Source organism: Vipera ursinii (assembly GCF_947247035.1).
Source record: "Vipera ursinii genome assembly, chromosome: 2".
NCBI classification, from domain to species: domain Eukaryota; kingdom Metazoa; phylum Chordata; class Lepidosauria; order Squamata; family Viperidae; genus Vipera; species Vipera ursinii.
In genome coordinates, this window is record NC_139513.1 from 155,536,678 (window position 1) to 155,561,564 (window position 24,887).

At 40.4% G+C, this 24,887-nt stretch overlaps 1 protein-coding gene across 7 annotated transcripts in view; it reads left to right on the forward strand.

The window, feature by feature from the left end:
- The window catches only part of ARHGEF25 (Rho guanine nucleotide exchange factor 25), a gene marked incomplete at its 5' end in the record, with an annotated part of 308,962 nt that overhangs the window by 275,285 nt on the left and 8,790 nt on the right, over nucleotides 1-24,887 (forward strand). For all 7 annotated transcript variants that reach the window (XM_083356674.1, XM_083356676.1, XM_083356673.1 and 4 more), the window contains 12 exons: nucleotides 2-312; nucleotides 1,001-1,078; nucleotides 3,500-3,627; nucleotides 4,173-4,239; nucleotides 8,036-8,139; nucleotides 8,634-8,703; nucleotides 10,719-10,808; nucleotides 11,645-11,737; nucleotides 14,200-14,250; nucleotides 14,688-14,765; nucleotides 15,582-15,776; nucleotides 16,509-16,689. In XM_083356674.1, the coding sequence (XP_083212800.1) occupies nucleotides 2-312; nucleotides 1,001-1,078; nucleotides 3,500-3,627; nucleotides 4,173-4,239; nucleotides 8,036-8,139; nucleotides 8,634-8,703; nucleotides 10,719-10,808; nucleotides 11,645-11,737; nucleotides 14,200-14,250; nucleotides 14,688-14,765; nucleotides 15,582-15,776; nucleotides 16,509-16,689 (1,446 nt within the window). The remainder of the gene's footprint in view (nucleotide 1; nucleotides 313-1,000; nucleotides 1,079-3,499; nucleotides 3,628-4,172; nucleotides 4,240-8,035; nucleotides 8,140-8,633; nucleotides 8,704-10,718; nucleotides 10,809-11,644; nucleotides 11,738-14,199; nucleotides 14,251-14,687; nucleotides 14,766-15,581; nucleotides 15,777-16,508; nucleotides 16,690-24,887) is intronic.

The following is a 24,887-nucleotide window of genomic DNA, read 5'->3' on the forward strand; positions in this document are numbered from 1 at the left end:
GATCCATATTCGGTTGCAGGCAGTGATGGCAGTATCTCTGCCTCAGTGGCCTCAATCCAGCCACAGGCATCTAGCAGCTCAGCTCCCAGTTCCCCTGCTTCCCGCCACTCAGTTAGTACCCTCAAGAAATGGCTTACCAACCCTGTACGCAAGCTAAGTGGCGGTGGGCTACCTCGGGGAGAACGCCCACTCAGGAAAACAGAAGGTCGGACAAGGCGCCATGGGCGCCAGGAGGATCGCAAGAGTATTGACCTCGACCTCCTCAGCCAAGCAGAGGCACCCTTTGCTGTTCCACAGGAGTCAATCGGCACAGTAAGAGCAAAGAAATGCATGCCTGTGCAAACAAAAGCTATTTTGTTCAGTCCCTCACTGCAAAACAGGATTAGACAATCACCAACCCTGATAGAATAGTCTATTTGAATCCAGGCTAGCTTCATGCAATCCAGATGTCTGTGGCTGAGGATTCTCTATGTTAAGGTCCACACATGTGGAGGGTACCCAAGTTGGGGAGGTTGATTTAGATTTTAAGATATAGAACAAATAGTTCATTTGAGCAAACGACAAGACATATGCTGTTGAAGAAACACCAGCATCATTATGCATGCGATACTATGAATCAGACACAACTAATCACCTATTGCCCATCAAAGTGGATTAGAAAAAGTCAACTTCAAAATTGCATTGGATGATTTTTAATTTGTCAGTACAATGGCATTAGTTATTCTGATTTGTCTTGTAACGTGTTTTTATATGGAGTCAGTTTTCTAGATGCACCTTTATGCCTTTTTTTGAACTTTACACTTGATTTACAGAAAGGCTTTAAGTGTGTTAATTTTGCTGGCAGAACAAACTGGCAGCTGTGTAGAGCATGGCTAGAGATTTGTGATGCTAAAACTGTGTAATCTAAAGGAAATTTAAAAGTGGAGGATCAGAAACTTCTATATATCCATTTATAAACCTGGATATGAAATTGTCTGAAACACTTCTCTTATAATTTCAGGATGGCAATACTCATCTACCAGACCTTTCCTTGCTCTCCAACCTGCTAGAAGGAGATGGCTCAAAAACACCCAACCAGGTGGGGAGAGGCAGGAAGAAAAGATGTCTTGTATTAGAAGTTATTCAATGCACGTCTTGGTGGATGCTGTTATATTTAAGCAGACTTTAAAGAAGAATCAACCATTTTTGGGAAGCAGTGAACAGATTTGGAATTTAAAGATTGAGACACTATAAAATGTCTTCTTACTCCTGGAAGCAAATTTGGGAGGGTTTGCTTCACCAACTCTCAGAATATTTTGTAATTATTTATTTAATTAAATGTATATGCTTACTTTATATAAATATAAATTTATATATTTTTATCTTCTCCCTGGGAAGATAGATACAGTTCCCACAACATTAGGATATAGGCTAGAAATCTCCAAAATTGCACCCATGTGTACTATGCTGCCTAGTCTGGTTCAGAAAAATACTTTGACATTGAAGTTAAATATTTGCAGTTCATGCAGTTAGTGTTGCATGAAATGAGATTAGCTGCAGCCAAAGGCGGGCAAAGAATAAAAGTAACTGGACGATCTTTTCAGAAGACTTCTTTAACTGGTCTCAGTTGTACTTTACATCCCATTTTCTCTCCTTTTCTTTTTTTTTCCATTCTTCAGCCTATTTTCCCTTTTAAAGAATTATGTCATCTTCATAGAAACCAATCAGTACTTCACTTACAGCTCAGAGGCTACCAACATTCACAAGGAGCTAGGAGAAAAGAAATTATTCTGTGAGAGGAATTTAAAAAGAAAGTAAAATAAAAATGGCAACAACAGGGTGAAGTTAAGGGAATCTTCCAAAATCTCAAAACCACCTAACTTATTAATAAGGTGCTAACTGCTACTAATAACCCTTTCTTGTGAATGTAGGGTTGCTTATCTGAATATTTAAATAGGATAGCTTTATATGTAAGGTCCCAAATTTAATCCTTTATCTTTCCTAAATACAAGATTTAAGAGAAAAACTGATGGAGCTATGGAGAGCTATAGCCAGTGCTTTTTTTGTAAAAGAAAAAGGTGCCGGAACTCACACATGTCATACAACCCGCCTTGCCTACCCTACAAGGTTCCATCCAAAAAAGGTGCCGGAACTCCGTTCTGAGCATTCTATGAGAAAAAAAGCCCTGGCTATAGCCATTGTGTTTAAGTAGTATAGGATAATTAGACCAGGTGTATCCAACCTTTTGGCTTGAGTGAAGAATTGTCTTAGGCCACATATAAATATATAATATAGTTAATATATATACAATACATAACAAACTTCCTTTATTTTAAAATATTTTTTATTATGATCTTGTGGGGTCCCATTACTAACTTTCTAGGGTTTCATACAGTCCATGGGCCGCAGGTTGGATGTACCTGGTTTAGACCATTGGATTGATTCCACATAAGATAGGTTCTTATCTTCAGATGAAGCCCATTGTTACTCAGATGTTTATGTACAAAAATTTCTGACTACAGTCTATTAATGCTTTGTTGACCAAAACGTTATTAGCAAATTTCAAGATGTATTTGTAATAGGTGTTCATTGATTTATAATAATGCCATACAATTTCGAACTTTAAAAGCCATAATACTGTAGTTAGGTAAGGTGGGAAAAGTTTGATGTTTCCATATCAATGTTTTTCTAACAAAAGTGTTATAGAAGGAAGCAGATTGCACTCAAGAACCACAGAATTCAATAATACTTTCATTGTGAAATTTGGCAGGCATTAAAGAAGGATGAATGTCTAGTTTTTACAAATAACCTCAGTTTTGGAAATTGATGTAAGTCTTATTGAGAAGCAGTTCTTGATTTAGCTCACAGATTATATACCTCTTTACTTTTCTTAAAACAGATGACCTGAGAACCAAATCCATGTAAATCAGTTTCACTTTCCACGTATACTGTATATGAAAAATAAGGCATTTAAATTGGGTGGGCTTTTTTGTTTTGTTTTGTTTTGTTTAAAAAGAAATGGGTTCTGTTACTTTCTTCTCTTTGGCAAAGAATCAGCTACCTGCCAAGCCTCCAATAACTTGGAGCATTAGCGTATTTTCTTTCCCTTTGGGATTTTTGTCACCGCAAAACCTGGAGCAGCTCATGGTAGGTCAGCAATTTGCTTTATTTACCTCATAGCGTCTAACATTTCAGAAGTAAAGAGGTTTCAAATTGCATTTCAGAAGCTGGGAAATCAAAAGGGATGTATGCCCAATGTCAATAGTGTCCAGTCTCAAAAACAAGTAATCTGCTCCAAACAGGAAAAGTGAACCTGGATTGGTGATTAATATTCCTTCCTGAGCACCGTCAAACTTCTCATATTCTGAATGAGGTTACAGGAAATGGGAAACCAAGTAACTCTTCTTGCCTGAGTGAGACATCTTGAGTTGCATTGGTTCCCCATCCTGCCTTTTAACATATTGTGGTCTGTTGCAAATTTTAACATGAAATGGAATCTTTTTCTCCTCTTTTTTGGCAGGGTCCTGAGCCCTCTCTGCTCCCCACAGATCCCAGAACCTCAGCGTCTCCCTTGGAACCTCTTGTGCAGCCCCCAGGCTCTGAGGAGCAGGAAGAGGAGGAGAGGCATAGTGCCTTAGAAAAGAGTATGTAAGTGATTTCCTTGGTGCAGTAGCTTACAACCATGATGGGAGAAATGGACAAAGACAGGACTAGGTGGAAGGCAAATGTAGCAGATGTTGCCCCAAGACCCTTGGGATATTGAAAAGCACGGAGGCACAAACTTACATGTGGGTGAAGCAAGAGTTATTTCATAGCTTTTGTACTCAGGGTATATCCCACAGGTCCTAAGTGTTCATTCCAAACGTGCTATGACTACATGCTATATAGAATCAATTGTTAATTATGCATCAACATTTCTGTAATACTCCAGGGGGAAAAAAATCCTGACTGCACAGATATTTGCAGCATACTGCACTTGCTTTATCACCTCTTAAGCAGCTTGCAAGCAAGGTCCTTTGTGTCATACAAGTCTCTCCTCAGCAGAGAGAAGGCTTTAGTGTAGGTCTGTAAATGGCACAACATGTGTGCAGAATAAGGAGATGGGAGGGATGCCGTGCATAAGAAAAGAGGGAACAGGGCTCACACAATGCATTTCCTTCCCCTTAGACACTGCTGCTTCGTCTTGTCTGCAGGTTTGTTCTCAGGGAGTTGATTGAAACCGAGAAGATGTACGTGGAAGACCTGGGCCAGATTGTGGAGGTGCACACATATACATTACACCTTAGACACTAATTCCCTATCAATCAGCGGGCCATCTCCAGATCTTTTGGGATCTTGGGCAAAATATTTTCCATCCTCCAAAGAGAATAGATTGCTTGGCACTGCCTGTCTTCTTGCTTGATGAGAGCAGAAGAAAAGAAAAATTAAGGCTTTATTCTAACCTTCAGTCTGAAGAGCCATTCAAGTACCTATGGACTGGCCCAAGGCAATCCTATATGATTTGGGGAATTTGTTGCATTGCCACTCAGGACACACAATGCTCCTTTGAGGTTTGAAAACCCCAGTTTCTTATGAAGAGAAGACTTTCTTTTTTTCCCTCTCTCCTCTAGTCTGTGTCTCGTTTTTTTGAGATGGGCTGCCCATGTCCAGAAGTTCACAGTATATTTAATTTTGACAAATGTTTGTCAAAAGTAGAATCCCAAAGACTCAAAATGAGAGCTGGTTGCATGCTTTATGGATACAAAATATTTATTGGCTATTGGGGGAAACAAAACAGGGTGAGATGTAATATCCTGTAGAGAGCATAGTATTTTACAATACAATATTCTGTTGAATGTCTGAATTGTAAATTTTAACACTGCATCAGCTTGTTCTTTGTGTTTACTTCCATTTTGAACCCTATTTATTTATTTCCACCTCCTATTGCTTGTCTTTCAAACTAGCAACCCGTCCCTCCTCTTATGTCTTGACTAGTTGTGTACAAATTGTTTGGCGTTCAGACTCAGCTTCAAAAGCCCTGATTTTTAATTCAGAACCCGCTATTTCAACCCTAACTGCATGTGGGTCAAACGTGAAACAACCCTCTTCATTTGGAATTGGAATTAGAATTTAGAAATGGAAATGTTTGCATATCTTTATATTTGACTGCTTCATATGCAACATTTTTGTAGTCGGGAATTTCACCTGTTAAAATCACATTTTTCTGCTAGGCTGGAACTGTTGACTTCTTTTATATCTCTTTTTGAAAATTTGATGTTTTTTTCTTAAAAGCTAAAATATGTGGGTTCATCCTATTGGAAGCTTGTTTTGGAAGAAATATGTTAGAGAAACAGTGGTAATATTGGCCTTTTAGTACTGATTATCAATGATTTTCCATCAGTTTTCAGCAGCAGAGTTGGGGAATCATTTAGGCCAGTGCTGGTGAACCTATGGACGCGTGCCGGAGGCGGCACTCAGAGCCCTCTTTGTGGGAATGGGTGCCATCCTCGGAGATGGCAACTGTCCCTTTTCAACCAGCCGCCCGAGGTCCTACGTGGCCAGATGCATCCTGGCACGGCTGGTTTCCCTCCCCCCCCATCCCGTCCCTCCTGGCCTCGCATGCTCTCCTTTTCCCAGGCACAACCCACTGCATTGCCTCCTCAGCTGTCGGCCAGCTGTCCAGCTCAGAAGCTGCTTCTCTGCTGGCGGCGGGCTGCGGAGCCCCAGAGTGCATCGGTCAAGGAGCCAGCAGGCTCTGGCTGCTGACAGACACCGTCAGCCCCCATGCACTCGCTGGCAGCAACTGCCCTGGCCCCTGCCTCGCCTTGCCCCATGGCAATGGCACCCCCACCCTGCTTCACCTCACCCCGCAGGACGAGCCTCCTGCCCACCACCCCACCTGCCAGAGATCCCATGGATCTCCCCCAGCCCTGTCCGGCCCCCACAGGCGTCCCTCCCCACGAGCAACATCGAGGTGACCACGCCCTCTTTGGCCACACCCACCCAGTCTGCCATGACCACCACAGCCACGCCCATCCAGTGGGCCACGTCCCACCTGGCACCCGGTGATAAATAAGTGGGTTTTGGGTTGCAGTTTGGGCACTCGGTCTCTAAAAGGTTCACCATCACTGATTTAGGCTGTCCAAAAAAGGAAGTTGAAGGGTGCATGGGAGCTGCTTGCTCACCCCATTATAGCTTCCTGAACAGCTGAGAATACAGTACTCACTGGATCACTTACTGTATCTGCAACTTTATTATGGATGACTCTACGGTACCGTATTTTAAATGGCTGGCAGAGCAGAACCTCCCTTCACAAAAAAAATCTTCCTTAACAAGCCTTGTGCTTCTGCACATTTTTACAATACCAGTTATCTTGAGTTTTCCATCAATGTATCTCAGGCAAGCCTGTAATTTCCTGGATGTTGTTTTCTTTTTTCCTCTCTTTTAAAAGTATTGCTAATATATTGGCTACCTTCCAAGTTCTCTGTTAAGAAGTCTGATTTAAGAGATGTTACACATTTTATCTCATGCTTCAGCAGTTCCTCCACTGTTCTTTAAGATCTGTTGGGTGAATGCCACCTGGCTGCAAAGCATTGATCTGTTTTTTGGGGGGGAAATGTATTTATTTTCAATCAATTCTGATTCAGGCATGGGTACACTTTCAGCAACTTTTAAAGTAAAGACCAATGTACGAAATTCATTTGATTCATTTGCCAATTTCCCTGATTCCTATAATGACTCCTTCTATATTGTTATCCTATAATGGTTTCGTTGCACTTGTGGCTAATTTTCTGCTTCTTATATTTTTAACTTGTATTAAAGTAATACAAGTTGTTCTGTGTTTAATATCTTTAACAAGTGGTCTTTCATTTTCTGGATTTTTAAAATATTTTTCAGATACAATTATTTTGCAAAATGTGCATTCAGTGACACTTTTTCTTGAATTGGGCCGAACCTCCCTTTGTAATAAGAATAATGCTTCCTTTTATACTTTACTGACTTTAATTTTCTGTCTGCTTACTGCTGATCTGTCGTCTTTCATTCCTCCTCCTCTGCAACTTGTTACCCATTTTATTTGAACTTCTATTGCTACATATCTAAAATGAACTTGTATTTTAAAGGGTCCTCAGTTCATTACCGCCAATGAGTTACTTCTAGCTGAACTCTCACAGTTTTGCAAGAATTCAGTTTTTCCAGGTTTATAGTCAAAGTGCTATAGTCAAAATGGTTTAATGGAAAAGAGAGGGTAGTACAGAAATATTTCCTAAACTTTGATGAATACCAGGAAATGGAAGAAAAGTTAGTAGCAATGTGTGTTCCTTGCTTGTCAGTCAGCCTCATATTTTCTTTAGTCCTTGAAAAAGAGCGCCTGTTTGCTTCTTATTGTGCAGTTCAACTGGGTACTTCTTTTCCCAACTTAATAAAAGCACTACCGAGGGAATATAAATCTATCTCAGCGTAGTACAGTAGTCCCCAGATATTTTGGTTTTAAATTGCAATAATCTCTACTTTGAGATATTGTTAACTGGACTAATGGGAGTCACAGTCCAAGCAGAATATCATGGATGCAGAATGCCTATCTCACTATGAGGTATAGGGTTACATTCTAGGTAAGGATTTTTGAGTTTGTGATGCAACTTGGTACAGAGTTGGTATTTGTACCATGTTCAAGGTAAACAACTTGATCTTTATTTTAGCAGGTCAATGTGTGGTTAACCATTTCTCTCTGAAGGCATCTTACCAGCCCAAAAAATCTTCTTCTGTGACATATTTCATTGATGAAATGGACAGACTTTTTTTTAAGGGAATTGGTCAGCTCTGCTCTCATTGAGGAATCTGTGATGTGTTTCTGAATATCAGGGGTTCTCAGGGATTCCTCAAAACTCAGAACACCGTAGCTGCTATAAATAAGGTCTTTGCCCATCTACTCCCTTTCTCCCCATTACCAAGTCAGAGCCCATCACCCCTCATTTATGTCAGGACAGGAATCCTGTCTTAATCCCTCCTTCATTCACTCCTTCCATGATTTAAAGAAGAAGCAAAATAGTTCCTCTAGCCTATTCTTCTGATTTTGCAGGGCTATATGGTGACCATGAATACCCGTGGCATCCCTGAAGGTATGAAGGGCAAGGATAAGATAATCTTTGGGAACATCCACCAGATCTATGACTGGCATAAAGAGTGAGTGAACAAGCAGTCAATTCTGGGTAGAGCATGGCATGTGGTAACCGTCCTTCCTGAGAATGGCACTTTCTGTTGAAAGGTAGAACTTTCCAATAATTAGGCCAAATTGCTATAATGGGAACGGTATTCCAGGGGCCATATTTGGGAGAAGTCTAGTGTAACTTTGGATTATGACTTGGCAACTGTTTCAAGGGCTAATATTGACTCAGTGATTACCTAACTAGGTTAACCTGGCCAATGTGAAATTAGCAAGATAAGGGACAAGAGCTTCAATGGGCCACTATCTTATGGCTGGATGGATTAGTGATCCTCTTTCCTTTCTTTCCCAAAAGAATCCGGTCCTGAGAAGGACTCCTATTTCTTAGCCTCATTTGAAAAGCACTTTGATTTAAGTCTATCATATAAAAGCCAGGAGGAAAAAATGAGAAGATGGGATAAGGGCACATATCTCATGGGTACCATATCTGCTCCCTCTCCTCCCCCAACTGCAGTTATTTACTCAAGCAGCTGGAGAAATGTCTGGAGGATCCTGATCTTCTGGCTGAGCTGTTCATAAAGCACGTGAGTCCCTGCAATTGCTATGAGGAGGGTAGAAAAGCTGTCCGAATAAGAAGAATGATTAAATGAAATTTTTGTATCAAGGAGCATATGTTTTTAGTTTCTAAAGACTGAGACAAAACAATTATCCTTTTTATCTGCATTAAAACATTTTCAGAACGGCATGGTCAGAAGCCGAATGCTGACCTAGATGGAGCTTTAGTTTGATTGAATCATCTAATTCCTCTGGAACGTATGTCCAGTAGCTCCATTAACTCAGGGATTATGCAAGTTTAAGCATAAAGGAGGAAATCTGTTACTCAGCTTAAAAAAAATCTAGATGCTCTAATGATGGTGATACTGATCCCTTTTTCTTATCTAGCATTTGTTAGACTGACTTATGGCATATTGGACAGAAGAGGTTTTTTTATTGTCTAGGAGTATTAGTAATTATTGTCCCACATCTGGTGATAATAGCGTGATAACAGTGCAAATGACATGAGGTATGGAGTTGTAAAGTGAAACATTATTTACCTGTGACACAGATTTCCCCACTTTGTTGGATTTTAAATCTCATAATCCTCAAGCATCATGATCTTTGGCCATTCAGTTGGTGATTATGAGAGTTACCAAATATATGAAGGTTGGAGAAAGGAACATTCTTCTGATAGAATGAAGGTGGAATGGACTATTCCATGTCAAAGGCTGCATCTGTCCCAGTCAATTCTATGCTGCACAAGACTATTTCATAAAACAATTTCACTATACAGCAATGAAGAAGTCTGGACACTATAATGTTTTAAAAACACCTTTGAAAACTGGGAACATTGCCTTAGAATGGATAACTTTGTACTTTTTTTTAAAAAAAGGATTACATTCTAAATAATATCGAAGTCCAAAGAGAGGAGGGATGCCATGAATCATTCACACCCTGGTTGGATCTTGTTTTCTATAAAATTATTTTGTTGTTGCTCCAGTGAATTTCCAGGATCAACCCATAGTTGTAAAAGGAAAGTTTGCTAAAATCAGATGCTTTTCCTAGCCTACTATTTGACTGTAGCAATTTAACAAAATAAGCTCCTGTAATTGAACAAAATTGACGTAATCATTCAACGAAACAAGCTCTGATCCCAAATAAATGTATGTTATAAGTGTGTGTGTGTGTGTGTGTGTGTGTGCATGAGATCATGGCATGGGTCCGGAGTACCTTAGGGAGCACCTGCTGCCGGCATCAACTTCCCTCCGCCCTGTGCGTTCCCACAGAGAGGGCCTCCTCAGGGTGCCACCGATCAGAGAATGTTGATTGGTGGCCCCCAGGGGGAGGTCCTTCTCTGTGGGCGCCCCGGAGCTATGGAATCGGCTGCCGGTTGAGCTCCGGATGGCGCCCAACCTTTGCTCCTTCCGTCGCGATCTGAAGACACTCTTATTTGAACAAGCCGGCCTGGCCTGATGGGGGATGGGTTGGGTTTTATGGTCATTTTTAATATTTGTATTTACTGTTTTTAGTCGGGCATATGTTTAATTTTCTTTTAACTTTTGTATTTTTGTATTTTTTATATATTTGCCCTGTTCACCACCCTGAGTCCTTCGGGAGAAGGGCGGTATATAAATAAAATTATTATTATTATTATTATTATTATTATTATTATTATTATTATTATTATTATTATTATTAAAAAATTACTATATTTATTTCTTAATATGTATGTATATTCAATAGTTACAACTACAAGCTGTGAAATATAAGCGTTGAAAATTATACATGCATTTACTTATAATTTGCTAGAAGAAACTAATTCTGAGTTTCCTGAAGTGTAATTGGAAGCATTATAGAAGTAAATGCTGGCTTAAGCATAGATAATGATGAAACAATAAAAATGTCCCAAGGGCAAAGGCAGCATGTGCCATAAAGTAAGATTTTCATCAGACTTAGTAACTTGCATAAATTGCTCAGGAGCTTTGGGCCTGTCTCTTTAACATACACGTTGTTAAGTTTTATCCAAAGTGTTCCACTGAATTGTTTCCCTGTTGTATTCTAGGAGCGTCGTTTGCACATGTATGTTGTTTACTGTCAGAACAAACCCAAATCTGAGCATATTGTTTCTGAGTTTATTGACACTTACTTTGAGGTAAGGGGTTATGCGCCTTGACTGCTGCTTTGTTCTTTCTTTCTGCCCTCAGCCTCTACCACATAACTTGCTTGTGTCTCACTCATCTCCTGCCGGCATAAGGGAGCCTTGAGCTTGTGCTCTGGTGTGTCCCTTTCTGAGCCAATGCAGATGAACTCCAGGCAATCTCTTTTGGTCCCATCACCCAGCAGCTCCCTTCTTGAGGAGAAGCATTTGTATGGAGCCAGTGCCACCCAACACATCTGCCTCTTCTCGCACACTACCACACACATTCATCTAAATGTGGGTAGGCAATGATTTGTGAAACCCATGGGAATAACTCTGGGCATCTGTTAGTCGTAATTGAGGTGAGAACTCCTGACTGAGGAAGATTTTTAAAAGCCATGTTACCATCAGAGGTTGCCTGTATTAACTCTTTAAATTGGCACAAGTAGTAGATGAGCAGCTGGTTGACTGGCCCCAGGCTACAGAATTGTCTTTTCTCTCAGAAATACCTTTCCTTGAGCTAAGTGGGAAAGAAAGGTCTTTTGAAAGAATGAGGATTTTTTTTTATCCCTGGGGTCCTTCTGCTCAGAGATAAAGAATAAAAGACTGCAAATGTTCTTCTATGCTAAGTTCCATTCTAAATATGTAAATGTGTGAAGCTGCTTTTAAATGTTAGCTTTTGGGGGGGGCGTGTTTCCATCTTTCTTTCCCAAGTCTCTAAAACTAGTCTTTCACTTGCAGGTGTCCTTTTAAAGCATGTCACATTTTGTGTGGTATCTGTATAGCATGCACAGTCAATCTCCCACACATTTTTTTACAGACTTGGCTGTACATCATTTTCTCTTTTCCAGGAACTGAAGCAGGAACTGGGGCATCGCCTGCAGCTCAACGATTTACTTATCAAGCCTGTACAGCGGATTATGAAATACCAACTGCTGCTCAAGGTGCTGAAGCAGAAAGTGGATTTTTGATCTCCAAAGCTAAGGCAAAAAGACTGATCTCCAAAGGTCCCCAAATTTGAAGGCAGTTCCAGCAAGGAAGAATCTATGCACATATTTCCTGCTGATCTTTAAAGAGCAAGCTTCCCATGCCTGTTATTCTCCAGATGGCTGAAACTCCAATTGCCTTCACTCCCATTAATTACACGAATGCCCATCTGGAGAGTACCAGGTTGGAGGTGGCTGCTGTAGAATCCAGAGGAAAGCAATTGGTGAAAAGGGATTCCTAATAGCATCTGGGTTTTCTCTAGGGCAGTAGGCCAGTGAAATGTCACAAAAGGAGTGGCCATTCCAACTGGTGGTGTTCTGTCACCCCCTACTGGACATTAATTCTATCTAGTCTGCAGACTAAGCACAATAATTCAGGCTGAGGAATTATTACATCATTATTGCTCTCCCTCCTGCCCTGTTGTTCCAACTAAAAGCTGCTTTGGGCCCATTTTTTGTTAGGTACTGCTGTCAACCCTATACCTACCCCACTGAGTTATCCTAGAAGCATTAACATTCTTTTTTTTTCTATTTAACCAAATAGCCTTGGTGGAGCAGTGGGCTAATGCCTCCTTAAGTAACACTAGCAGCCTGCAATTAGTGCAGGTTCGAGTCCCACCAGGCTCAAGGTTGACTCAGCCTTCCATCCTTCCAAGATAGGTAAAATGAGGACCCAGATTGTTGGGGGCAATAAGCTGACTTTGTAATAATGCCGCTTGGGGGGGGCAAAAGCCCTAATAAGCAGGCATATACATAGAATGAAGGCTATTGCTAAGCACATTGATTTCTGCTTTAGATTGTAAGCCGCCCTGAGTCTTCGGAGAAGGATGGGATTATTAATAATAATAATAATCATAATCATAATATTTAGAACACTCACCGATTTCCCCAAGCAGTCTTTATAGTACTGCTCCCATTACTTAATAGAATCTAGCCCACAGTTGACCTCTCCAAACACATGATGTATTGCTAGAGCCAAACAAATACATGAAAGCCAGCACATAATTTTGTTGAAGCAAGATTGCTTCTGTTGCTTCTGGTACTATGATAAACACCTAGAAAGGGGTAGGGATGCAATTCCTCTAAACAAAGGAATTAATTATGCAAATTAGAATGTAGCTGTGATTGGATATAACAGTACACATGTATTTGTTTGGCTCTAGCAATACATCATGTGTTTGGAGAGGTCAACTGTGGGCTAGATTCTATTAAGTAATGGGAGCAGTACTATAAAGACAATGATGTATTTGAGAAAACAAAGAGGCAGTATTTCAGGCAGGGAACTTCTTTTATGTATTTATTTTCTAATGGGTTTACTTCCCTGAGCCTTTTTCATCTTTTAGTATCTTCTAAATCTATTGATATCACTCAGGTTTTTGAGTATTTTATGGCAAAGCTAACAGGTTTTAGTGTTTCCCAGGACCCTGGGAACATAATTTAGAGAGAGGGGGATGCTTTGAAAGAATTATATTTTCTCTTACATTAGTCCAATAATTGGTTTAATTATATACAAGCTTGCATTTTTAAAAAAAAAATAAATAAATTATTGTTCATCTTTAGAATTTTAATTTCAGCTGTTCTCAAGATTAATAGAGTTTAATGTGTTTTGTTAAGATATTCACAATATGATGAGTGTGATTATGATTTGAAAAATTGGCAGATGTAAAAAAAAACAACCCACCCTCAATAGTTTTGCTCCAAATGGCGTTACCTCTGCACAGTACGTGAATGTACACAAATGTTCATGTAGCTGACTTAAAAGTTGGGAAATTGATCCAGTTATAGATTCCTGCCTAATGGGAATGTTGGCCTTTATGCAAACAAAATACACAGCACTGAGATTTTGTAATGGCTCTGCTGTTGCCAACTATCTTTGGATGGGATACAATTGAGTTCTAAATCATGACTCACCTCTTCTCCAAGGAGATTGGAGTTTATATTACTCTTGTCACATTTGGTAGCCTTCAGATGTGTTGGACTGTAGATAAGATAAGATAAGTTTGTCATTTTTTTTTACAGTGGGCCCAATGGCACACATCAAAAAATTAAATTTAGTTGCCCGCTCTCAAAGTGGAACACATACATGACACACACCTAACCGTATATACATAACAAATATTAAATACTGGCCATCTTAAGCTTTCATAAGTGGTCATGCTGTTAGAGTATTATGGGTTTAGCAGATGCCGAGTGCAAAACAGTCAGAGTTATATTCCCAACGTATTTGAAGGGGACACCAAATTGGTATAAGCTGATGTAAGCTAAGTCATAGAACAATGGTAACTAGTTAATGGTAACAATGGTAACTATAGAACAATGGTAACAATGGATGGAACTCATGAGCAACTAGCTCATGTTACTCTCTCTCTCTGATAAAAACACTTATTCTTTCCCTCTCTTCTTTCTCTTGCTCTCTTCAGGATTTCCTGAAGTATTATAGCAAAGCTGGGAAGGACACGGAACAGCTGGAGGTAGGAGTTGAAACCAGTGGGAGCTATCTTAGAGCCCCTAGAAATAATCTCAATATTACACTATTGCTTTTGAATGAAAAATTGCAGTCACATGGACCAATTGGAATATCCTGTGGATTGGTTGGAATACCACCCAGCATTTACAAGATTGATAGTTGTGAGAAGATTGGCAGATGGGGGATCCACATCCTATATCAGTTATTGTATATTTGATATACTGTATCTTCAGATCTCAGGCCAGCGAAGCCTTCTGTATGACTAGCAGATCTTATTTTGTGATTTTCCCTCAATTTACCCTCGCCTTCGTAGTTTAAGATGTAGGAATAAAAGGTTATTGTAGCTCACTGATGAGCCCTGAAATTGATATATCCAGTGGCATCAGTCTTGGAGAATCCAGCTCATCTTCTGTAGCTTCATTCCCTACGTTTGAATTTCAGAAAGCTGTAGACGTTATGTGCTTTGTTCCCAAACGCTGCAATGACATGATGAATGTGGGACGTCTTCAAGGCTTTGAGGTAAATTCTGAGGATTGGTGTCTGGTTGGAGACTCTTAGTTCTGATTTTTCTGATTAGCTAGCTGATTACAGTAGACAGCATTGAAATGATTCTCTTCTTCCACCGCCCTCTATCATCACTCCAGTTTTACAGTGATAGGAAGGTTGTACATCTTCAAGGAAGGGTTTTGATTGGCTATTTCTGAAGGATCTCAGCTTCAGTATAGATATACTTGGGAACGGGAGCTTAAAATATAGGATATCACAGGGGTGAGGGTGGTGGGGAGAGGTGAGGACAAGATTTAGGGACGTTTTGGCCGGAAGGAAGATTTAAGATAGATGTTTTGAAATGCTCGATGGTGCAGTTGTTGAAACTACCACTCTGGCATATGTGAATGCTGTCCCAAGCTACATTTTAGAAAATTGTTGACAGGGAAAGCTTCCCTTTTGGTGGGAAAGAGCCTTTGACATAAAAGGTAAAGGTAAAGGTTTCCCTGCACATGCGTGCTAGTCATTTCCAACTCTAGGGGCCGGTGCTCATCTCCGTTTCAAAGCCGAAGAGCCAGCGCTTGTCCGAGGATGTCTCCGTGGTCATGTGGCCGGCATGACTAGACGCCAAAGGCGCACAGAACGCTGTTACCTTCGGACCACTACGGTGGGAAGGTAACAGTGTTCCGTGCGCCTTTGGCGTCTAGTCATGTCTAGTCTAGCCTTTGACATAGAGCAGCATTAAAAGGGTGTGCTAGGCCATACTAACCTTCAGCTCTCAGAGTAGGGTGATTTTATATGCCATTTAAACAGTTGAATAAATTGCAGTTTACTTTTTATTTTATTTAGGGGAAGCTGACTTCTCAAGGGAAACTGCTGCAGCAGAACACTTTTTTGGTGATAGAGCAGGCAGGCGGGATCCTGGCCCGGGCTCGTGAGCGCCGCATCTTTCTCTTTGAGCAAATTGTCATCCTAAGTGAGACCCTGGAGCGAAGGCGTGGTCCATATGCTGCCCCAACATATGCCTTTAAGAGCAGCATCAAGGTATTCCAGAGTTGACAGTGAGGAACTGAGATACACTTAAGCATCTGGTACTTACTCATAAGGGACTTTACAGTGGAAATGTTCCGTATCCAAAGTTAGGTGCCCCACCTTTCTACAGGGGCCTTGTCTGTTTGCATGCTATAATATCACATAGTAAATTTGGTATGCTGTTTGATATATGCAGATATCTGGACTTACAGCTGCAATTTGAGAATATGTGGACAAGACTAAATAGAACCTGTGTGGTAAGCAATGCAGCAGATCTAATGGAAAAAAGTAATATTTGTTTGATTTCCATGCCTTACACCAATCAATGAACGTAGCTTCTGTTTGCATCAGGATACAACCATATAACCAAAAAGCCATACAATTTCTGTACTGGCAGCCAAAAAATAAAAAGGTGATGTTGAGACTGGGGTTGTAATACTGTACTTTATGCAATATATCACTGTATGGCACATGTTTTATGTTTTATGAATTGGAATAAACTAAGCCTAAGTCTACTCTCAGAAAAATAAGTAAAGACTTGTATTTGCTTGATTGCTGAATCTCTTACTCTCTCTGAGTGCCTATTTTATTAATATAATTTTCTTGCTTTTTATTATTGTTGCCTGGGAAAAGATACCATACTCGTGTGGTCTGGATTATTCCTGGGCCAATTTCATTTTATTGTCTTTATTTAATCTGTCTCAGTTGCAGTCACAACTCTAGGTCGATCCATTTCTCTTCCAGGTAAGCTGTTTGGGCCTGGAGCCTTGTGTGGACAACGATCCCTGCAAATTTGCACTGATCTCTCGTGGTGCAGAACGGGGCACCATCCGTTATGTACTGCAGGCAGCAACACCGGAGATTGCCCAGGGCTGGGTGACTGACATTAACCTCATCTTGGACACACAGCGTGACTTCCTTAATGGTAGGAGTAAAAACATACCAATTTTGGCCATTCAAATCATGCAATTGGAAACTGCCTTTTAAACTTTGCCCAACCTTCCTCCATGGCTCCAGTATTTCTTACATCTCATTCTCAGCTCATCATGTGGACTGGTTAGGATGATTGCTATGAAATTTCCACACTGCTTTGTGGAAATACGGGAAACAGTAGTTCGTAGATAAGAAGTAAAATTTCAAATTGTAATTTGAGTTAAAGGTAAAGGTTCCCCCACACATGCGTGCTAGTCATTTCCAACTCTAGGGGCCAGTGCTCATCTCCGTTTCAAAGCCAAAGAGCCAGCGCTTGTCTGAGGACGTCTCCGTGGTCATGTGGCCGACATGACTAGACTCTAAAGGCGCACGGAACGCTGTTACCTTCCCACCGTAGTGGTCCCTATTTTTCTACTTGCATTTTTACGTGCTTTCGAACTGCTAGGTTGGCAGATGCTGGGACGAGTAACAGGCGCTCACTCTGCTACGCGGCACTCGGGATTCGACCCGCCAAACTGCCAATCTTCTGATCGACAAGCTCAGCGTCCTAGCCCACTGAGGCATTCAAATAATATAGTAAGCTTTGGCTTTTGTGGAATTTGATGTATTTTGGATTAAAGGCCTGGAGACTAAAACATATGAATAACGGTTGCAGGATTTGGGTTTCAGCTAGTCTAGAGAAAAGAAAGACTGGGGCGGGGGGGACATGATACCAGTATTCCAGTGTTTGAGGGGCTGCCACAAAGAGGAGAGGGTCAACTTATTTTCCAAAGCACCAGAGGACAGGACAAGAAACAAGGGATGGAAACTAATCAAAGAGAGAAGTAACATGGAATTAAGGAGAAAGTTCCTAACAGTGAGGACAATTAACCAGAGGAACAGCTTGCCTTCAGAAGTTGTGGGTGCCCCATCATTGGAGGTTTTTAAGAAGAGATTGGACAGTCACTTGTCTGAAATGGTATAGGATCTCCTGCTTGAGCAGGGGGCTGGACTAGAAGACCTCCAAGGTCCCTTCCAGCTCTATTCTGATTAACTGATCTTGTATTTCACCAAGTCTCATATTTTTGATCCAGGTACTGTTTCATCAGTGAAGGAACTGTTTAATTCTCCCCTTATTAATTATTTGCCTTTTTGTTATTCTTGACCTTCAATGTCATATATATCAGTTTCTTACAGTATCTCAATTTTGCAGCTTTTTTTCTTTGCCACACCAGTACCTAGGTTGATCACTGAAATAGGCAGAAATTTGGCTTATGTCTCAGGGAATCCTTCTAATAGGTAAGGAACCAGGGCAACAGTTCCATCTCAGCTTGCTGCCTTGCATACTGGTTTTCTACTCCTAAGAAAGTTTTTGTTATTCATAGATGTGATTCCCACTTGTCAATTCGTCTATAATTTTCATTCTAATAAGATCAGGTCTTAATGAAAGTGAACAAAGCAGCAACAAACATGTCTCACAAGGGAGTGCTTTGATTTGTGCAGATCAAACACAACACAAAACACATCTGAAGGAAGGGAGCTCCAGAATCCCAAATGGAGGTCGTTCTACTCACTACATAGAACAAGTTTGCTTATGCTGCCTTTTTAATACTTCCATTTTTTTTAGTTGGACTATTTACTTTAATTTTAAAATTTAGAAATTATCTGAGTCCACAAGACAGTAGGCAACTGACAACTTTTAACAACAAGAATGATAAGCAAAAATCATTGACATACAAACAAACAATTCATAACCAACGATAAATCCCACAAAGGCTTGATACTATCCCTATTTCAAGGCCTGTGGAAACAGCCTGCTCTTCTTCCCCTGCCAATATTGACTGGAACCAACCACAAGAAAGAAGAACCTCTAAACATGGTATCATGATATCAAAATCACTGACAGACCAAGGAGCAGATGCTGTTATGACTTCTCCTTGCTTAGCAAGGCTGAGCCATCTTAAACAGAGCCATTGGGAGGGTAATGGAATATGTAATAAATGTGAAGAAATAACACCATTATACTATCCTTATGCTTCATCAGATTATAGTAAAACTAGCACAATAAAGGAGTAATCTTATACTTAAGTTCCGTAGTATCATTGTTATTAGATATTCCCCCCCCAAAGATCAGGAAACATTGTGCAAATAAGCACAGATATATACGTCCGAACAAGAACAATTTATATCTTTATATATTTATAAATCTATCTTGTCATATGATATAGTGAGCATTTCAGTTGTTTATAAAAACATTGGCCTTCTGAATAAATGAGAGCCAGAATATAACAGCACTTCTCTAAATATTACCCTGCCATGAAAATAGTTGATAAGGAGATCATTTCAGTATAATAAATCCCCTATTATTTTGGATTGGTGACAGCAAGTTTTTAAACTACATTTATTTATTTCCAAATTAAATTTGCTACTTCTAATCAAATAAACCTGGTTTCAGCACATGAAGCCATAGCAGTATAATATGGGTTCCCAAAGAAGTTTGTTTATTTATCTATTTATCTATTTATTTATTCAACTTGTATACTTCCAAATCAATTTATCTGACTAAAAAGCTTTAAGAAAAAGTGAGGCAGGAATGAAGAAAATCTGAGGAAAATGTTAGTTTTAAAGAATAGCACAGAAAATTAGAAACCACAGAGAAAACAGGTGCATAGAAAAAAGAAGAAAATTGATAGCAATAGCACTTAGATTTATATACAGCTTCATAGTGTTTTACAGCCCTCTATAAGTGGGGGCCCTCATATTACCAACCTCGGAAGGATGGAAGGCTGAATAAACTTTGAGCCGGTCAGGATTGAACTCCTGGCAGTGGGCAGAGTTAACCTTCAATACTACATTCTAACCACTGTGCCACCATGGCTTTTTCATTTAACAAAAATTAATTCCAGTTCCTGGACAATAAACAAAGCTAGCTTAATTTTTTTTTAAATGTGAAAATGGTTTTATGTTATAAAACCAGCATGAAAGATATGAGACTTACTGACTAAAAATAAGATTAGTTAAAGAAATGAAATATTTATAAATATTTTCAGGGAACAGAACAGGTTGAGGAAATAAAAGCTGAAAGAAAAGAAAATAAAACAAAAAAAATCAAATGGCTTTGAGATATAGAGGCTCACCATTATGAAAATGAAATATTGCAAGTTAAACTTCAACTGAATGATACCATTAGGTTTAATCATGTATGGTTGTGGAAGATCCTAATCCATACATCTTTCTGTTGGTTTTTAATGGAACTTAAGAAACATTAAGAACTTAATGATATTCATACTATGTTTGATTTGAGGAGAGCTGGCAGATATATACAACAACTTTTCTGAAGAACAAGTGCTTTGAATGTCTTCAAACCAACTATATATATTCTGGATCAAGCTCGTTGTGCTAGTGATTTAATTCCTTGTTAAGACGCACTGGTCTGTTTAAGCGAATTTAGTCACAATTAATGGCCCTTTCCAGACAGTGAACTCATAAAGCACCTGGTTCATCTGAAATACCTTTATTTTGCATGTAGAAGAAGGTTACAGCAGAGAAGGTGTGGTCAGGTGAAGTCTGGACGGTACTTTAAGGTCAAAAGACAGTAACAGGATTACTGTCCGCATGGCTTGTGTTCAGATGTTACAATGGAGGATGGAACACAAGGGAACAAGGAGAAGGGGGAAGTCCAACCCAGAAGGGGTGGATCCTAGTACAGCATCATGAGCAGGATAGGAAATACATCACAAAGGGGAAAGGTACTGGCAGACCCAATTAGCATATTATAATTTCCCAAAACAGCCACGTGGTGGCAGCATACTCCTCATCTGGTATTTCATAATACCACCATATAAAATCGCATAATGGTAGTTGTGCAAATGCAAATACACATTTGTGGTTTGCTGCTGTCATAAAACACCTAAGAAATATAAGTAATAAACCTGAAGTATAGACATAAAACCCTGAGAGATATAAAAATTAAACATGCATACATATATAAACGTAAACCTGAAAGATACAAAATAAACATGATATATGAGGCATAAAAACCTGAGAGATATAAGAAGTAAACATGCGTCCATATAGGACATAAAACCTGAGATATATAAAATAAACATGCATACATAGATGGTACAGGATGTGAATTGCCACCACCTGAATCACTCCATAGAGGAGGGGATGATACAGGAGGTGAGATGTCTGTCTTTCTTGTAGATACAGCTCCACGTGAGTCTCTGTGTTGAGCTGCTGTGTTACCATACCTTGGTGATGGTGATGGAGCAGGCACACTGGGTTCATCGAAGTCGAAGCTGGGGTCATTGTTCGTCCAGTCGTGATGACTTATAAACCTGCAAAAATATGAGAATAGGGGAAAGGAAAAGAGTAGGTCGAGTTCCTCTCTGGTGGTAAGGTTGAGATCACCAACAACAGCTTTGAAGGTTGCTCTCCCGGATCTGTAGTTCTCTGGACGATCATCGAACTTTGAGAGGTTAGCAGTGATGAGGTCTCGACGATTGGTTTGTTTGGCATACTCAGGAAGGTCTGGTCTCTCACTCTTTGGTGCCAAAGAAACTTGTTGGACCGCTTGGGTGTGAGAGTTCTCTGGTGAATAAGGATCAGGTACACCAGGATAGAATGATGCTGCAGGAGCATTTAGCTGTGGTGTAATCTCTAGAATTTGTGCTGGTTGTTGATTCAACCGTTGATCATTGCTAGAAGTTACGTTGTCGTTGACAAGAGGTGATGCAATTTGAGGTGTTGGCGCACCTGCTTCTGGGCGTTGAAGAGGTGCAGGCCTCTGCAGGCTTGGGGTCTGTGTGCTGTTCGTAGGAAGCACAGCTGATGCACCTTCATTGTGTTGTTGAAGAGATGTAGGCCTTGGCAGGTGCAGGGCTTCTGCGCTGTTTGTAGGAAGCACAGCTGACGCACCTGTGTTGCGTTGATAAAAAGGTGTAGGCCCTTGCAGTTCTGGGGTCTCTGAGATGTTTGTAGGCAGTGTAGAAGATGGCTCTGCATCGTTGCAAACATTATGCTTTAACACATGTTGACTGGTGCATTCCATCGGATCTTCCACTTCTGTTGGGATGGAGCACTCCACATCGGTGTTCTTTGCTGCTTGTTCATAGGCCTTTAGCCTTGCTAGGGCAACTGCTCGCTCCTTTTCTTGTTGCAGAACTTTCATTTGGGCTTCCATCTCTGCTTGACGGGCTTTGTTTTGAGCTTCCATCTCTGCTTGTAGGGTTTTGTTCTTAGCTTGCATTTCAGCTTCCTTCTTGGTAAAGGAGAGAAGCACGTCCTTTTCTTCTGCAAGCGCACGGGCCTCTACTAGCTTGTCATGTATCGTTGAAGCCCTGGAATGAGAGGATCTAGCAGAGCGTCCTGTGACTTTGGTTGAAGTAGATGGATGAGATCTGGTTGATGTGGATGGATGAGATCTGGTCTCCTGCAGTTCAGCAATACGGGTTTCTACCTTGTTCTTTGCATCTTGCACTAGGAGTTCTCTTTGCTGGTTTAGCTCGTCAAACGTGGTAAGTTCTGCTGGGGAATCATCTACATGAGAGTCATTCAAAAAACCTATGTATTTTGTAGACAGCTGCTGGTAACGTACATAAGCTGCAGATAGGCGATCTATAGAGTCTCTCAATTCTGCAGGATTGCCATTAAGACTCAGCAAAATTGAGATGCTGTGTGCAGTTCTGTCCCATAGACAATTCATTGGAAAATTCATCCTTAGTTGCTTCATAATTTTCTATGAGTTTCTGGGTTGGTTTTATCGTACGCTTGGGTCTTACAACTTCTTGGTGCAAATCAGGTTCGTCTGATTGAACCAGCTCTTCTGGATCAATGGGACACTCTGCCATGGCTAGGATAGATGCAGAAAATTTCCTAGATATTTTTTGATTAATTTGATGAACTTCAGTCTTTGACTACCAGGGGTTGCCTTCTGTGGGGTCAGAGACTTCAGGTAAGTTCACCCTTTGGCCACTAGGGACACCTGCTGCGTGGTTAGGGATTTCAGGAAAATTTACACTTTGACCACTAGGGGCACTTTCTGCGTGGCTGGGAACAAGCCTTTTTTTTTGTTGAGCAGCCACCTCTTTGACCACTATAGGTTGCTGTTTGGAAGCAAGCCTAGTATTTCCCCTAGCTCGGATTGGGACATAAAGTGAGGCAACTGTTCCTTCTTATGACCACAAGTTGTGAGCTGGTCTGGAACCCTTTGAGGAGCTCTTGTCCGTGATAAGAGTACCAACTATAGGCTGTAAAACTGTGCTGTTGACGAAGGTTAAATTGCTCCTTTATTCCTTTGTTTAAGCTAGTGGGGCTGGCTAGGATTGCTTTGCTTTGCTGAAAATCTCCCTTTTGTAGATTCCAGACACATATTTTAGGATTGTTAACTAAATCACTTGCTTTTCAGATAAAAACACTTGCATGGCTTATCATAGATTTCATTTATAACTGGCAAAATTTTGTTTGAGCAGATTCCAATTCTAAAGACAATAACTAGACAACATTGCAATCAATGCCTTTCTCTATGTTTAATAACACCCAAGCTCACAAGCTGTTGCATAGCTCACATTCCTAAGGTGGGGTTCTCTTTCACTGAGGAGCAACCCAAAGAGCTGGTTACCAGGGCAACAAATTGCTTTATTGCTTCTTTTTATGACTGTGTTCAGCAGTCTTAGGAAACAAAGAGAGCTTAACAAAACAAGAGGTTTACATTTTTCCCCAGCAACTTTAAATACACAATAGTTGCAGAAGAGTTACATAGAGGACAGGTTATAACTGTGGTAAGAAAAGGATCATGTGAAGACTAATATTTTAGGTAGCCCATTCTGGCCAAAAAAAGGGAAAAGATAGTAAAATTGAAGTATGCGAATATGGGCTTTTAATTATGAAATGTGATGGACAAATAAGAGAATCCCAATTTGAGGAAATGATAAACATATCTGCCTCCTTGTCTGTTTTATATAGAAAATGAGTGGATAGAAAAAATATCTTTATTGACAGACAAATTAGGAAGCTAAAACCCTTTTGTATCACCAGTAGCAAGTCTCTCAGTGAACGGAGAGGAAAAGGAGGGTTGCTTGAATGAACTATAATACAGTACAGCATCAATTTGTACTATTTATTATAAAAGGGTTACTATGGGTCCCAATACAAATCTTTACCAGGAGACAACAGGGATTATTAGATTGGATAACTATATTCTTGATCATTGTATCCCTGATTCAGAACATGGATTGAGGTTAAGGAAAAGGTAGCTGTCAACTGGATACTTGGGGAAAAAGAAATACTTGTGGTTTTGGTTGCTGCAGAACATGCAGACCTAATTCAGTAGCAGAGGTATTAATAAAAGCTGTGGTTGAGGCAGGAGAAGAAAAACACTATGCTCAACAATTTCTGCTGTTAAGAAAACGGAACGCCCTGCTGAAAAGGCAAACCAGCCAGCCACAGTTGTAGCTGAAAAAAAAATCAAAGCCATTTCTACAGAAATGGAGTGGGGGAAAAAGGAAGTATTTAGAGAATCCTTGAGCTGGGGGAAAAAAAGCACTGCCTTCTCTCCAAAGGAACTTATTTCTCTGGGTGATGTCAACCAATGACATAAAATAAAATCTGAAATTGCTGCTGAGGTAGAAAGAAAAGAAAGGATGATTAGATGAAACAGGATTTGAGGGAGATATAAGAGAATGCAGTGTAGCTACCTTGGCTCTGACAGTAACTCTGGTTTGTAGATCGTCTAACTTTTCACAAGGTATTAAAAGTGCTAGAACTCAGCAGTCCTATTTGGGCAAACAGCTGATGGAGTTACAGACACTTCCCATCTTGTTAAAGAAAGGGGGAATCTGGAGAAGAAAGGAGAGGAGGAAATGTAAATCAGGGTAGATTTTTTGAGAATTCCATTGTTTTGGGTTGGGGGGCAATGACGTTTTAAACTACATTTATCCCCAAAATTATAGGGACGCGGTGGTTCAGTGGGTTAGGATGCTGAGCTTGTCGATCAGAAGGTCGGCAGTTTGGCGGGTCGAATCCCCAGTGCCGCATAACAGAGTGAGCGCCTGTTACTCGTCCCAGCTTCTGCCAACCTAGCAGCTCGAAAGCACGTAAAAATGCAAGTAGAAAAATAGGGACCACTACAGTGGGAAGGTAACAGCGTTCCATGCGCCTTTGGTGTCTAGTCATGCCAGCCACATGACCACGGAGATGTCCTCGGACAAG